Source organism: Xenopus tropicalis, chromosome 6 (genome assembly GCF_000004195.4).
Source record: "Xenopus tropicalis strain Nigerian chromosome 6, UCB_Xtro_10.0, whole genome shotgun sequence".
Classification (NCBI taxonomy): Eukaryota; Metazoa; Chordata; class Amphibia; order Anura; family Pipidae; genus Xenopus; species Xenopus tropicalis.
The window spans coordinates 117,686,558-117,703,774 of record NC_030682.2 but is presented as its reverse complement, the minus strand read 5'-3'; the positions used below and the strand labels follow the sequence as shown (position 1 = coordinate 117,703,774).

The following is a 17,217-nucleotide window of genomic DNA, read 5'->3' as shown; positions in this document are numbered from 1 at the left end:
ATTCCCCATTACCTGATTAATTATGTTTGTCCCTTGCCTGCCTGCTTGCCTTTATTGCACAAATGATCTGCTCCAGCACTGGGAGTTGTAAATTTAATCTTAAAAGCAGTTTTAGCACAGATTAGTTACGCAGACAAGCAAGAGCCACGTGCCAATAATCAATTAAGGGGCAATGAGTTAAAAGCACCATTGAAAGAAAAAAATAAATAAATAAAACAAGTAGCATAGAGGAGTGAAGAGACATTTTGTAGTGTGGTGGAGGATGGTTATTGTATAGTCACAAAATACTGACACCAGAAATTAAACCTTTTGTTAATCTATAATAACATTGTCTTTGCATGCTATTTATCATTTTGCCTTACAAGTATTTGCCAAATGCATTTGTATTACCTATCTGATCCCCCATGTTCCCCTATGAGGGGGGCGGTCATATTTGTGCAGCAGCAGCATTAGAAGCTATAACTGACAGGTTGAGATGGGACAGTCAGGTGGGCAAAACAGTCAGGCTTAGGAACAGCAAGTAACAATTACTTATAGAAGCAGACCTTTTGTTCATTTTACCTAGCAAGTGGTCAAATTAGGAAAATGGTTAAAAGGACATATAGGTACATTTTGAGAAATAATTCAATTCTGGTAAGACATGAGAAGTGTCACTCTCCCTTTAAAATGAAAGTAAAGTCCCAAAGTAATTTTTTCCCTTTTGTCTCCAGTGCCACCCCCCCCCTCCCATAGTGTCTTGTTCTACTACTAGTGTCCAGAACTGCAGTTCCCAGTGAGCAGGCACGTATGCGCTAGAAGCCAACCTGGGGTCCTGGGGAGTGATGCCACCAGAGTATGAAATAGATAGATAGATAGATAGATAGATAGATAGATAGATAGATAGATAGATAATAGAGTATAAATTTAGATTCTAGATATATAGATAGATGATAGAGTATAAAGTTAGTTACTAGACAGATGGATGGATGAATGGATGGATGGAAAGATAGATTTGTGATGGAGCATTTTAGCATATAATGGCTTAGCAACCATACTTGGAAGAACATTTTACCTTCTTTGCTAGAAGAATGATTTTTGCATCTCTGCTGTACATTTAAGCATCTCTATCTGCTAGAACATACATCCTTGCCTGTCAGAATATTCCAGTCAATTCAATGTCTTTTTTTTTTTAAACTGTGATACGTTTTAGAACTTACCGCCACTATGTATCTCGGCCTGTATTGTATAGTTCCAAATAATCCTAATATGACGACAATGATGTGAAGGAAATTCCCAAGAATTGGTGCCCACTGGTATCCAAGAAAGTCAAATATCTGTCTCTCCAGTGCTACCAACTATTAAAGAAAAATAAAACACAGCCATTAGGATATACAGAATTATCAAAACGAAACATTTCTTTAAAAAATTATATAAATAAAAGGAATAACGTAAACTCTATTATAAGGATATTAGAAGTTCCATGGCCATTTAAAAGCACAAGGCAGCAGGCCAAGTGTTTTTAAAACAGATCATGGAATTCAGAGGTCACTTCTTAAATGCTTATATTCTAAAATAGGGGGTGCATTATTCCCCATTCTACGTAATTTGGATCTCCATACCTCTAGTCTGCTAAAAAGTCTTGAAATAAACTCAATAGGATTGTTTTGCCTTTAATATGGATTCATTATATCTAATTCAGAGATTTCCAGAAAATGAATTCTATGCCTGTATTACACAAATGTCATGTGACAGACATTACATCACTAAGCACCAATTATAACTTATAAAATCACTTTGTAGAAAATTCATGGTTCTCATGTTATACACACACACACACATATATTAGTACAGGTATGGGATCCCTTATCCGGAAACCCATTATCTAGAAAGCTCCGAATTACAGAAAGCCGTCTCCCATAGACTCCATTTTTATTAAATAATTCAGATTTTTAAAACTGATTTCCTTAGTAGTAATAAAACAGTACCTTGTAATTGATCCCAAATAAGATATAAATAATCCTTATTGGATGCAAAACAATCCAATTGGGTTTAATTAATGTTTTATTGACTTTTTAGTAGACTTAAGGTATGGAGATCCAAATTACGGAAAGACCCCTTATCCGGAATACCCTTGGTCCCGAGCATTCGGAATAACGGGTCCTATACCTGTATAATCAAATTATAATTAAGGATCAAAGTTTTAAGAATAGTTATAAATAAACTTGGTTTGGATTTATGAATGTATATAAGCCTTAGCACCCCTAAAATGCAATTAGGTGCTTCCTTATAATCCCAATATGCTCCAGGTAACTCCTGGTAATACTACTGTATTTTGAAAAAAGAACACAATGACAAATTGTGGGATAATTCTGAATCCATCCCTACTCCAGGGTACATTGGATTTGCAACAGTGAATTGCAATAGTGATTGTTTGGCATACAGTAAAATCAATGTGTGGTGCCTCCAGGGACAACTTCATAAGAGCATAATCATGATGAAGGGATATCTAGGTTCATTGAAATGCTTACTGTATATTAAACAGCAGCTACTGAAAGTGCAGCGTGCATTGAAATATCTTTCCTTCCTTTAGATCTGTGCTTCCTCTTCTTTTTGCCCCCTAATAACAACATTAAAAGCCTATTTCCAGTTAATCACATTACTTGCTATCAGCACATTCTATTCATCTCATGTTAGTTTTAGGCAATAATTTCCTGCACAGACACTCCAGCTCTGCTCAGAATACTCACTGCTCAGAAACAAAGATTCTAATGTCTTCATCTGCACTGTAGGAAATTATATTTATTAGAAACATTTAGAAAAGAAGAATCAGCAAGAGGAACTGACCCTAGAATCAGAATGCTAACTGGCAGTTCCCAATGTGTTATATTATTATTTCTTGGTAGATGATAGATACCCACATTGAAAAGTAAATGAAGTCCATGACGGGTCAGAACTGTATCTTTATATAGAAAGTCACAGAATGCTCACAGGCTGCAGTCCCTACTGTTACAGTGTATAGAAACACTGTTATTTGTGCAGATAATGAATGCACCTCCCGCTGAGAATCTCTGCCCTGGTACTGATCAAGACACAGGGATAAATTAGGAGCCTATTTAGGCAGCAGTGTACATTATATTAGAAACATATAAAAGCATGTGTTAGGTATTAGCAATTGGAAGGGGTTGAGACACACAGCATGGTACAAAGTAAGAAAAGAGAAGCGAGTGGGAGCGGACACAAGAGCTGCACGGATAAATCTGTTGCCACAGCAATGCTTGCTCAAGTTCAGCTAGAATTAACCTAGGCACCATAACCAAGCTCCATTGCTGACAATACAGCAGTAACCTGTATTTCAGCTCAATTGCTGCCTTCCTGGACTAGTACCAGTAGAACATGGGTTACACTGTACTCTCTCACCCAGAATGGTGAAGGTGTTGTGCAACTACGCCTCTTGCTGCTATGCAGAAAAGTAAAAACAGAGGGCACCAGAGGTTCTTGCAAACAACAAAATAACAAGTGTTTATTGAACATCCACAGGGTTTACTCATAAAACAGCTTCTCTGAGGCAAGTGGTACAGGCAACATCACAAGCAAAATGGAAATGCTACTCCTTTCCCAGCACTATATCAAAGTGAGGCAGGAAGTGGTCACCAAACCTGCTAGCCAATAGCTACAGTACAGTATGTATGGGTCTCCAACTTGGAGCCGCCCTGTTGTAAGAAAGCTAAAGGGGTTAACTACAACTGCAAGTGCAGTGTGCAAAGTGCAATTTCGGCTGCCCATTTTCATATTTTTTTCACCCACGTGCAGCTTTTCCCCCCCACGATTCCAGAATCATTGCAGCCATGTGGGGAAATAAGTCCAATGAATTTGCACCCAATGCAAGCAAAATCTTTGCAGCGGGGATGGAATAACTTCTGCTGCATTATCATGGGATACTTTGGGCGCAGGTCTGCAGCACCTATTGATACATCACACTGAGAATTATAGCCGAGTTATAAGGGGGGGGGGGGTAGCCCCAGTATTTGTGTATCTAATACTCAGCACAGTATTGTGTTCTTTTTAGCTTGGGCACACTTGCATTTGTGAATGAGCTCTTAAAGGGAACCTGTCATTCTAAGAAATAATTCCAAATAATTTTCTATTGTGCTAAGCAAAATAAACTACTTAGACTACTATATATAAGTTATTTAAATCTTGTTTCCTTCAGTTCAGGAACTCACGATAACAGCAAGTCAATGTATTTGCCAGAATAGAGAACCTAATGCCCATGCCTATGCACAGGATAACACGGTCGCACATAGGGAAAATAAATGTGTGATAGTCATGGAAAAATGCCGATTGAAGTTCATGCATTTTGCAAATTTTCACTGTTTTGTGTTTATTATCCCAGGTGTGCAATATATACCCAGGGCAGATTGGATCAAACATTTTACAAAAAAACAGGAGCCCCCTACTTCTTACATCACTGTACCCACAGATTTCTAGGTTCAAAGTCTCAGAAAATGATGGAATGTCAGTCAATACTAATATGGAAAGGGGCATTATTTTCTCCCTGAGAAAGCAAACAAATCACACAGGGGATATGAATTGGGGCAGCTGATTGAGAGAAAGAAAGAGCATTATATGTGGATATTAAATGGCTAAAGTCTAAATTGGTTAATAATGATTGATGATTACCTAGGCCAATTCAATGACATTTTCCTGTCTGAAGCCTTAGTTATATAGAAACTATAATGTGATGGATATTAGATTCATTGCTTTCTCATTCCCATGACAACGCAGAAAAATCCCAACTTGCTCTGACACATATAAGGTGCGGAAAAAGCCTAACGTAGGACTTTTGACTTTATACAGTTTCTCTTTCCAGACATTTTGTTCTTAGTTTAAGATATGCAACTCTGGCATTTGTAGAAATGGGAAGTTAAATGTAACATGTCAGCATGGTGAATTCGGCAAGGAGCTTGACAGAGACTTTTTGTAAATGTTAATTACATTCCTGCAGTGCCGATACATCATTTGCATGCTCGCTCTTGTTGTAATAATGAATGGCACACAAAAACACCAAAATCCTTAGCGAATGGACAAACCTTTGAAGAACCATCATTTTATATTTATTGTGATCATAAGTAACTTTGCTAGGTTCCCATTGTAGTCCATTGGATAGCTGTCGATAATTAAGAGATTTTAATTGAATTTCCACACTTGCCACATGAGCTTTTGACTTATTGGAAAACATTGGCAGTAATTGCTTCAAATTTTATTAGCAATTATACATCACGTACAGTATAAGTAGCATTGAGTCTTATCCAGAAAGATCCGAATTATAAGAAGACCATTTCCCATAGAATCTATTTTAAACAAATAATAAAAAATGATTCCCTCTTTCTCTATAATAATAAAACAGTGCCTTTTATTTGATCACACATAAGGTATAATTAATCCTTATTGAAGGTAAAACAGTCCTATTGGGTTTATTTAATGTGAAAATTATACTTAAGGTATAAAGGGCCAAAGGTCCTGAGCATTCTGGATAACAGGCCCCATACCTGTATAAGAAAATTGTCTGCTCTCTGCTGCTACTGAAGCTGATGTATGAAAAAACCATAACTAGGGTTTCTTCTAACTATGGTGAACAGTGGATCCAGAAATATTGTTTTCAGGGTACCTATAGAGGTTGAGTTCTGCCTGCCCTGCCTCCATTGTCTGATTGCTGAGGCACATGTAGCCTATTAATCTAAATAAAGGTGACAAGCTACTAGTTCTAAGAATTGATACACATCTAGGTGCTTTTCACTAGCAATAATCAACATCTCATATCCCATACTTCAACACTAGGAAAGAAGTAACCTCTGTGACTATATATCAGTTGGGCTCTTTTTGGATGACAAAGCCTCTCCAAATGTTCACTACTCTCAAACTTGTGTAAATGATTTCTAACACTTTAGATCACAGATTAGGTATACTATACCTTGTAGGGAGTGCGGTTGCAATACATTATACTATTGGACAGTGCAGTTGTCCATGAAAGGCTGTGCACAGTACAGTAAGGATACTATCTCAAATGTGGAGTATACTGCCGTGCCATTTATTGCAATATGGAATGTATTAAAGGGACACTTAAGTGCAAGGCAGAGGCATTTATATAATGTACAGTGTGCTCAGGAGCACTGGGGATGTGTGCAAAATTATAGGACAGTTGTGGTGATGTACAATGTGTTGCATATTTGATAACTAGTATGCAGCAGATTGCAAAGGTCACTTGGATTGGGCTCTGCAGGGTACTGCGGTACACTGGGGGGGGGGTCATAACTCTTAGGTGGAAGGACTCAACATGACCCTAAACCCATCAGATACAAGGAAGCCAATAAAGCATGCAAGAAAAGCAAGATTAAATAGAGATGGAAAGGGGTATTGCAGCTAGGAGTAAAAGGAATCCATAATTATGTTTTAGATATGTAAATAGTAAAAAAAATTAAGTAGGGGTGGGACCCTCATTATCACAGGGGGGTCAGTTGGTTGATGAGAAAGCAGAAATTCTACACTGTACTATAACTACTGATTAGTGATAAGCAAAGTTATTCAGCAGGCATGGATTCGCTGCGAAATTCCGCATCATAATACAAAATCATAATACCAGAAGTTTGTGTCAGCATGGTTTTATGCCTAACAGATCTTGCCAGACTAATTTAATTGCCTTTTATGAGGAGGTGAGCAGGAACCTCGATGCTGGAATGGCAGTGGATGTCATCTACTTGGACTTTGCTAAAGCATTTGATACAGCATCACACAGAAAGTTAAAATTGAGGAATATTGGCCTGGAACATAATATTTGTACTTGGATAGAGAACTGGCTGAAGGAAAGATTACAAAGAGTGGTGGTAAATGGAACATTTTCTAATTGGACCAGTGTTATTAATGGTGTACCGCAGGGGTCAGTCCTTGGTCCTTTGCTTTTTAACTTGTTTATTAATGACCCAGAGGTGGGAATACAAAGTACTGTTCTCAAGGGGAAGTTAATAACTTGTTTTCTATTTCACCCTATTTCCCCCTTGGCGCTCATTTCCAAGAATGAAAGCCAATGCTCCTAAAATGGCTGCTTTGGAAATTCCTGTTTGAGAAACAAACATCCAAATTTTTTGAGTTTTAATGATACTTTCAGCTTGAAAAATTTGTGATTTTTGAACCTAAACTCAAAATTTTTGCACAACCAATAACAGAATTATAAATACAATGATCAAGTTTAATTCGAATTTACACCATGTTGAGTTTATTCGACTTTGAAGGCCAGAAAAAAAATGAATTTTAGTAAATCAGCCCTTAAGTGTCTGCATTCTTTTTGTTTCAATTCAAACATTTTAATTATAGCTTTATCAGTTCACTACTTTCTTCATCAAAGAATGGGCGTATTGTATTCATTATCTGCATCAGAGAACGGTTACCATGCTCTATGCCCTTCACTGTAATTAAATGCCACATCTCACTGTACCACAGTGCAAACCTTTCTTTTCCTGTATTATATTTTTCTTTGTAAAATGATTCCATGTTCCATTAATGAAGGAAGCCTTTAATGTCTCTTCTCAAGCCAAGCAAGAAAAAACTGATTTCCAAAGTTATTGAACCATAACGGGATGGAAGTGACCAGAATCCTCATTTGCAAACCTGTGGCATTATACAAGCGTCTCTCCATAATATAATGGATTTCGCTGATGGAACAAGACATAAACCGTCACTTTCAGGAAAATAAATGTGTGCATATAAATATGTTTTGTGATATTGCATTGCTACAAAGACAGATAATACAACAGGCAGATATTCCTACAAACAAGGGGTGATGTTCTGATTCACTGCTATATATATTATATATGTGTCAAGAAGCAACATTAGTTATGGACTTAAGTGCATCTAAAGTGAAAGTCACTAAGGTCACTTCAATATATGGCCCTGGACAGAAAATATTCTGTCCTGTTATGTTAAAGCTCATAATGCCAACAGTTGGAAAACACTGCTTATATACTGCTTAATGGCACAATGAATCAAAGTAAGCTACTGTACAACAACTATTCAGCAATTGCCTTGGATTATCATTCCTTAATCAAAGCAAATGTCTAATTGCTTACTATATGTTACTGTGCATGATTAATATGCATCCAGGGTATGATGGGGGAATTACCCATTGGTTTAGAAAAAAAGGTGTAGGGGATCAGAGAACTCTTTCCCCTGTTTTTCTGTCTGTGACATCATCCAGCCCGGCTACAGACTAGGGAGGGACCCGATTGGCTGGATGCCCCAGTGCACTGTTGGGAGAGAGGAGGCGTGCCTAGGTTTGGAGCCAAATCAGGGGTGGGCCCAGCAGTTTATAAAGGGAGCCCCTGTTGTTTTGCCAGAGTGAGTAGCCAGTGCCAATTGTGTGTTCAGACTGCAAAGAGAGAAGTCTGCTGGGCTGCTGGTGATTACAAAGTCCTCTGGAATCTCCGTGTGTGTCCCCTGGTGAGGACAGATATTGCATACTTGCCTGCTACGTTGGAGCAGCCACCTTTCCAAAGGGGAAGGTACACTGGGGGGACATAAGAGCTCTTGGGGAAGGGACTGAACTGAATAAAAGGGTTGTGTTCTATCCAGATCCAAGTTGGCACTGGAAACCTAAAGAGACTGTGCCAGGTGTGGATAGACTGTCTGGGTTCCTCAGAGCAGGATAATCAGTTATCCATAAAGTTGTTTTACATTCTATTTCAACGGTTATATAAAGTTATCCTTGCTGCAAAGTGTGTGCTAATTATTTTTCCTAGTGGAAATCCCCTTGCAGTGTGCTTCTCGGTGTCTACTAGGTGGAGGCACTGAGCTAAAATCTCAGTTCCCAGTACCTTTCACTATTGCAAACAGAATAAATCTCCTGTTTAAGCCAGTATACAGCCCAAAGAAGTGAGTGTGCCAAGAAAGGGTTACAACGGTTTTTAGAAAAAAATATTTTGGATTGTATATTTTTGACCTAACAGGTTATTTATCAGTGACTCAGATGCAAGTGCTAGAGCCTAATGGGTAAAAAAATGCTCCGTCTCCAAGCATTTGAGTCTGGGTCTTTGCTGTACACAGGTCTGGACTAGGAATAAGCCCCAGCATTTCATACACAGACATACACATTTCAATACACAGAGGCCCCCCAGCCCCCTACCAACCCAATAGTGACTGTCTATGGCATTTTACAGAAGAACCTCTGGCATTTGCCAGAATCCACAGATTGCCAGTCCAGGCCTAACTGTACAGTACTCTGCGCCATGCACCATAATTGATGTGCAAGTTTAGGGGTGTGGTAAAAGAGAGCATGTCTCCCACTGCCATTTTGAATACAGCACTGTCAAATGCAGGTACACAAGGACCAGTATCCACAAAAATGTGTTAAAAACATGGTGGCCCTGCCATAAATAAATGAGCCCTATATTTGTTTCTCTCCCTAGGCTTGTAGACATACAGTATTGTTTGTATGAACAGAACAGTTGGTCTCTTCAAAACAAAAAATTGCATGTAGGTTTAAATAAAGTGGGTGCCAAGACCATTTTACCTAAAATACTTAAGTGAAAATTCATTTGGAAAGTCTTTTTTTTCACTGACTATAAAAATGCAATTCTCTTATCTGCTTTCAATATCAGTGGAAATATTCCACTTCTCATTATAAGAGAAGAGCTAAGGATAAGAGGATATCATTCTTATACAATATTTTCAAAGCAGCCTTTTACCCTGCGTCCAAGCACAATGAGCTGTGTAAGCTTTTCTCTATCCCTGGAAGGCGTTTACTGACAGAAATCATTTCTTCTGTGCCATGTCTCAGTGCCTTCCATTATGCCACGTGTATTGCAGGATCCCTGGATGAAAAAATCATGTGCTTTATGTCTGTCCGTGCAATATTGTTGCCTTGTAATGTTCAATAGAATTTTTTTTGCCAATTATTGTAATAAAATAAACATTTAACAACTTTATCCCAGCGAGCAGTCAAAAACTCTTCTAACAATTAGCACTACTTTTATTTTAGTAGCTTTAGGTAATCTTTATCATTTGATAAAGATGAAACGGTAACTGTGAATTGCATATTTCACACATACAAGCCACACCATCTATTGTAAACTGCACCTCAATCCTTATACAGTAGCTGCAATGAAAAGGAGCTTAACTGAAAAGAAAGCGGCCAGGTATCTGCATATAGAAGTGTTTTTATTTGCACTTATTTATGTGGAAACAACACTCACCCTGACACCGCACCACACATTCTTCGTGTTACTTATCCTGGCATACTGGTTGTGAAAAAATGAACAGCAATAATTAACTTGAAATTGGTGCTAAATCATTAGTAAGTGGTAATAGGACTGAAGTCGCCCTCTGGACTAATCCACTTCCACAGGTACAAAGTTATAGCAATATAGAACCTCATATCAACACATCATTTTCTTTTGTTAGAGAAGCAAATCTAACATGGAAACTTTGAAATTCATCTATTTTTACCTTTCAGAAGATGTTACAGTCAGTGGGATTTTCAGCAGGTTGCAAAGTTTAGAGCTGATGGATATTTTTCATCTTTCATCTTATGTGAAAATGTCATGGTAGATATTCTTGTCTATTATTACACATGATTCATACACTTCCCTTTTTAAAAGGCAGTGTTGGAATGGATACCACTGAAGTGGGTCTCTGTATGCATAATGCATTTTCCTAACTGTATTGCTTGAAAGTTACATTCAGAAGGATATGATACTGCCGATAAAAGCTGAATTGGCAGCTTATAGGTCCATGTATGGGGCCCTCAGATGGGCCTACCCCACCAATGTCGGTTGGGCAAGTTAAAAATTCTATCAGGATGAGGAGTGATTCGTTGCATTGATGTGGCCCGTGTACTGATGAGCACACGAAAAAAGGGGGAAAAAAGCACATTAAAGAAATTTAGAGAGCATGTAGCTCTTGAAAGTTTGGTCTGTATGTGCACTCCGCAATAAACAGGTTGGAGGTATTTTGTTACACCAGCAATTTCTTTTGAGTGCTTTTTCCCCCCCTTTTTCTTGTGCTCATTACTATAGGCACCTGGCCAGGTGCATCGGGAGGATTTGCACCAGTGGATAACGGACTCAGTTTACAAGGAATAAGTGTATGGGCTTACTTTGTTTGCCCTTGTACTGATGGCCTGTATCCTTGTCAATGTGATCTGATCATATGGCCTGATGGTCAAATTTTAGATAACAATCAACAGGTACTTAACTAATGGAGAAGCATTACTTTTCAAGAATGTGAACTAAAATTTACTAATGTATTTTCATCTTATTTTGTACTGCAGTAGACTGCCTACGGACACAGGAAAATGTGTAGTAGAGAGCCTTGCTTACTATGCCATCAAGTTTAGTATACATATGCATATTTGCCTAATATTATCAACACCCTACAAAGAACCTGTAACCTGACATTTTGGAAACTTTTTCCTCTAAAAATATGAGAATATTCTGATTTTTTTTTTTCTCAATGAAAAAAGGAATGTGGAAAAGGGACATTTTTTTCCTGATATTTGATAAATCTAATACAGAAGAATATGATAAGTGGGCCTAAACATATGTGGGGTCCAGGTGGAAGTGACCCAGACCTACAGCAAGAGGTAGTCATTTAATCAGAGCACCCATGAACAGAAAATATTTCTGCAGTATGTGAATTCCTATTTCTCTAGATGGTGCGAGATTCTAAAACATAATAATGATTGATTGCAACTGACTCTCACTAGCTGGCTGTGCAAATAGGCCAATTGTACGAAAAAAAAGAAACAAGACTGATCAACTGGTTTCTTGAGCGTCTGACCTCCTTCTTGCAAACACACACACAAGGTTCAGAACAAGGACATCTTCCTTCTGCGCCTGTCACACAGCACATTCAGGCACCGCTAATTATCTGCAGCATGGTGTGAATATGTATTAAAGGAATGTGTCACGTAAAGAATGAATTCTTATGTAAATACCATTCTAGCATTACTTGCTTTTAAATAATAGAGTAGCAGATTCTCCTGTGCCAGCAGGCAAGGACACTGCAGAAGAAAAGTAGATGATGGTAGGACTGCAGACATATTCTACAATAAGCCATTTAGCATTTCTGAGTTGCCACGTTCCAATCCTCCGCTGACTGTTCCCAAGCTCTGCTTGTCCCACATCCTATCCAATCACTGAGCTCCTGTGCAGGGCATGTAAATGGTTAGGAGGTTATTTATCGCATAGAAAATAAATTGTTTATTTTTTTCTACTTCAAATAACCTCAAAATCTAAAAAGACCCAAATGTTACATACGTGCGATTTATTTCAAATTCATGGTTTACTCCTCATTTTTAATGGACTGATAAACTCTAAAAAATAGTAAAGAACTTATTAATAGTTAAAATGTTGCCCAGGGCAGCTCCCATTGACTTCTATATGACCTCACATGCTTTCAGATGCCAAAGCTTTGCATTAGAGTTTTTCATTCTATTTTTTACTTAATAAATATCTAGAACCTGTGTTTTTTTAACCATTATTCATATTCATAATCTTTACTACAAAAAAAACCTCAATTGGCAGAAAAAGGATATGAACATTGATAAGTAACTGCATAATTTTCCTTTTTGAGGGGGATTGGGCAGCTGAAAATATATAACTGTCACATTAATTGCATGACTATCAGGAATGAAACTGGGTTGCAGACACATGCCCACTGATTTTTAGGAAACCTATGGAATTAGGCTCATAAAGTGATACAAGTGGTCTGTCAAAAAAACAGGCATGAAGAGAACTGGGGAAGTTTCCAGTGTAAATTATTTTGACCAGCACACATACCATCCCTACTTTGATTCTAATCTCTGTTTAGGTTATAAACAATGGATGAATTGAATAAGTACACTAAAGGGTTAACATCTTATATTCTCATTCTAATTGGGAGCAAATTGTCAAGTTGGCATGTTCCCATGCTAAATAAATGCCTCTGTATATATTTAAATACTTTCATATACAAAATAACTGCTAGCAGAACCTAAAGAAACATTTCTCTGCCCTCTGTTAATAAGTGAGGAAGCATGGTCATAAGCATAGTCATAACTAGTAGTAGGTTAAAGCCAAAAGAAGGGGGAGAGAAAAAGCTGCAGCTTCCTCGGACTGCCCAGTGATCCGGGAAATCCGCTCTGGCCATAGAAACAGCTCTGGTTAGATGTACTAGGACCATACCATGGGGCTATGGAGGAGGACAGCAAGTTCATCCATAAAACTTATAAACTTTATTTAGTACATTTGAAAAAGTGCATAAAGGCAGGAAGAACAGTTATTTTTGCTTATTTTGTGACTAAACAAAGTCATTTCCGACAGAGAAACCATGCTTTGGGTTACAGCAGGGATGCTCAACCTTATTTTTTCCAACACAAAGAGGCACATTTACTAATCCACGAATCCGAATCCCGAATGGGAAAAAATCGGATTGGAAACAAACATTTTGCAACTTTTTCGTATTTTTTGCGATTTTTTTTGTCGCCGTCGCGTCTTTTTAGCGAATTGTCACGACTTTTTCATTGCCATTACAACTTTTTCGTGAATTGTCGCAACTTTTTCGTATTGAGCTCTCATAAACGGCAGGCTAACCTTTCCGACTTTGCATGATTTTGGAAGCCTCCCATAGGACTCAATGGCACTCTGCAGCTCCAACCTGGCCCAAGGAAAGTCACGATACTGAAGCTTCAATGAATCCAAAACTTTCGTACTCGGCGCGGCAGTACGATTTTTTCGCGACGGCGGCGAAAAGTTCGCAACAACTCTCGAAAAAGTTGTGACGGCGATGAAAAAGTCGTGACGGCGATGAAAAAGTCGCGTCAATTCGCGAAAAAGTCGCGAAAATACCAATCATTATGGAAAAAACGCATTCGGACGCTTTTCGGATGTTCGTGGATTAGTAAATGTGCCCCTTAGTGTCAATGAGTCACACAAGCATGAAAAAAGTTCTTTGGGGATGCTAAATAAGGGCTGTGATTGGGTATTTGATAGCCCCATGTGGACTGCTAGTCTGTGTCTCTGTGCTTCCAAAACTTGCCTCCAGTCCAGAAATGTAAAATTGGGCACCTACTTTGAGGCCACTGGAAGCAACATGAACGGGGGTGGTGAGCAACATAATACCCACGAGCCACTGGCTGGGGATCACTGGGCTATTGCATGATGCTATTGTGTAATAAAAATGTATATTCCAGCTCACCAGTCCAACAGGATCCACAACATAAGGCATTGGTACAGCAGAACCATTAAGTTAACTTTCAGTATGTTATAGAATGGCAAATTCTAAGCAACTTTCCAATTGGTCTTCATTATTTATAGTTTTAGAATTATTTGCCTTTTTCCAGCTTTCAAATGGGGGGTCACTGACCCCAGCAGCTAAAAACTGCTGCTCTGTGAAGCTTCAATTTTATCTTTATTGTAACTTTTTATTACTTATTTTTGTATTCAGGTTCTCACCTGCTCTTATTCCTTACTCTCATTATAACCACTCCCTGGTGGCTAAGGTAATTTGGACCCTAGCAACCAGATAGCTGCTGAAATTCCAAACTGAAGAGTTGCTAAACAAAAAGTGAAATAATTAAAAAAAATTACAAAAAAATAAAAAATGAAGACCAATTGCAAATTGTCTCTGAATATTGGTCTCTACATAATACTAAAAGTTAACTCCAAGGTGAAAGCAATGGCCCTGCAGTGACAAATTATTGGACTGAGTGACTTGAAGTGCACTTCACGTGACTGATACGCCATGTTTTCCTACATTTATAATTATGTTACAAGCTAAAGGAGCCTGGCCAAATGTTGTCGCTCTCAGGAAACTCAAAATGAAAAAATCTGGCAACCAATGATTTAAGCCAAAGTCCAGTAAATAGCTCCCTAGCTTTTCCCCCAATACACAAACGTAATAAAGTAAAACATTTGATGAAGCTATTAACTGAGTTATTTTTGTACTAAGATATTTTGCTGAAAAGCTGAATATTGGCGGTTACAGGTTACAGTAACTAGTAGTGTTTAGTCGAAAGCAAGTGGACTTAGTAAAGATCCGTGAAAATGTTTCCCCTCTCTTCCAAGTGGCTTTTTGAGTTCAACTTTTTATTTCAATATTTAGTGTAAAACAGCTTTTTAGAAAAATCAAATTGCAAAACTTTCCTTCAGAAAATAATAAGTACTTAATGAAACAGACATAAGCCCCTAATGGCACGAAGGCATGCTATATTATTGAAACAATGAAGCCTAATTGGCGCTCTCATTTTGCTAGCCATGATTATGCTGACCATTAAAATTGCCTATTAAATTGCCTATTAAATTACATATAAATTACTCATATTAATCATTATAGAAACCTGCACAAACAAGACTGAAAAACAAAGCAAAGCTTCATAATAATAAATCATCGGAAGAAAACAAAACTAGCCTACTCCATAGCAGGAGCAAATACTGAAAATCCAATCCAACAGAATGATTGCCAAGCTGTTTCTTTGTCATTTATTTTGCTTTTATTTTGAAGTAGGAAACAAGAAATAAATGCAGACAAATGCTTCTCATCAAATTGCATGATTCTTGAATCCTGTTGGCCTGAATCATACTACAGGTATGGGATCCTTTATCCGGAAACCCGTTATCCAGAAAGCTCCGAATTACGGAAAGTCCATCTCCCATAGACTTCATTTTAACCAAATAATTCAGAATTTTAAAACTGATTTTCATTTTCTCTGTAGTAATAAAACAGTACCTTGTAATTGATCCCAACTAAGATATAATTAATCCTTACTGGATGCAGAACAATCCTATTGGGTTTAAATAATGTTTTATTGATTTTTTAGTAGACTTATAGTAAGGAGATCCAAATTACGGAAAGACCCCTTATCCAGAATACCCTTGGTCCCAAGCATTCTGGATAACGGGTCCTATACCTGTAATAATAATTTGTAGCAGTTTGAGTTAAATTGCTGCCTGATACCTACTACATACAGTAGGTGGTTATGTCCTAGAAATACAGGGTTAACAGAACACCCACATTTGTATTGGATGTTGCACTGCAGGTATGGGATCCAATATCTAGAAACCCATTATCCAGAAAGCTCTTACTTTGGGGAAGATCATCTCCCATAGACTATAAGCAAATAATTCCAATTTTTTGAAAATGATTTCCTTTTTTTTCTGTGATAATAAAATGGTGCTTTGTACTTGATGGTAACTAAGCTGCATAAATATTGGTGGCTAAACAACCTCAATGGTTAAATTATTTTTAGCAGACAACGTATGAAGATCCAAATTACAGAAAGATCTCTTATCTGGAAAACTCCAGGTCCCAAGAATTCCAGATCCTATACCTGTATTATCACCTAATCATGGTCAGTATATAAAGGTATAAAATGGGATTACTGCTCTCTGTCCATTCTTTTGGTTTGTGTAATTAGCTTAAGTACACATTGTTAGAACCAACCTATGTGCGATCATGAAATGTTCCCAGAACAAAGGGCACCTGAATCACCCACCACATGTACCTGAAACAGCATTTATGAATATATCATAATATTATATTTTGATATAATGATATGTAACTGTAATGTGTGATAGTAATGTGCTAAAAGTTGGCTTCTTCCACTGTATGCTCATTATGGCTACGTTTATGAAACTATTATAGGGTCATTTTGAGAGACTTGCGGGACTTTCAGATCTCAAACTGTTCTGTCCAGACAGATACCCTGGTCCCCCTGTGCCCCCCAATGGTGTGAACCGAGGGCACAAACTAACTCGAAAGTGGCTGCACCACACTGAGATCCATTCTTTTAGTCCCATCAGCCACATAATTTGATGTTGTAATTTGGCAATCCCTGTATGTAGCCATAATATATAATATCGGACTGCGTGCAGAGCAATATCTTGTAAAAAGCATTTAATATAGGACCAACTTCTATTTCAGGATTAGTGGTCCTTAAAAAGAGAGGCCTGTTCTGTTCAAAGGGGAACATTGATTCAATATCAAACCAGGGAAACCAGAAGGTTTGCCAGCAGTTCAATATATTACCTACTTATTAACACATTTTTGACAGCCAGGATAATTTTCCAGGCACTCAGGAAAGCATTTTAACAAAATAACAAATAAAAAAAATGCATCAATTTATCACAATAAATACTCAAATTGATTTCTATGGGATGTTAGAGCTCAGTGAAGCTCAGCACAACTCAGCAGCAGTGCACTAAAATCCATATA

The 17,217-nt window shown here is 37.8% G+C and overlaps 1 protein-coding gene across 1 annotated transcript in view; it reads right to left on the bottom strand.

The window, feature by feature from the left end:
- nkain3 (Sodium/potassium transporting ATPase interacting 3) overlaps positions 1 to 17,217 on the bottom strand; it is a 256,290-nt gene that overhangs the window by 85,881 nt on the left and 153,192 nt on the right. Inside the window, 1 exon segment of the mRNA NM_001078767.1 lies at positions 1,197 to 1,334. Within this exon segment, the coding sequence (NP_001072235.1) occupies positions 1,197 to 1,334 (138 nt within the window).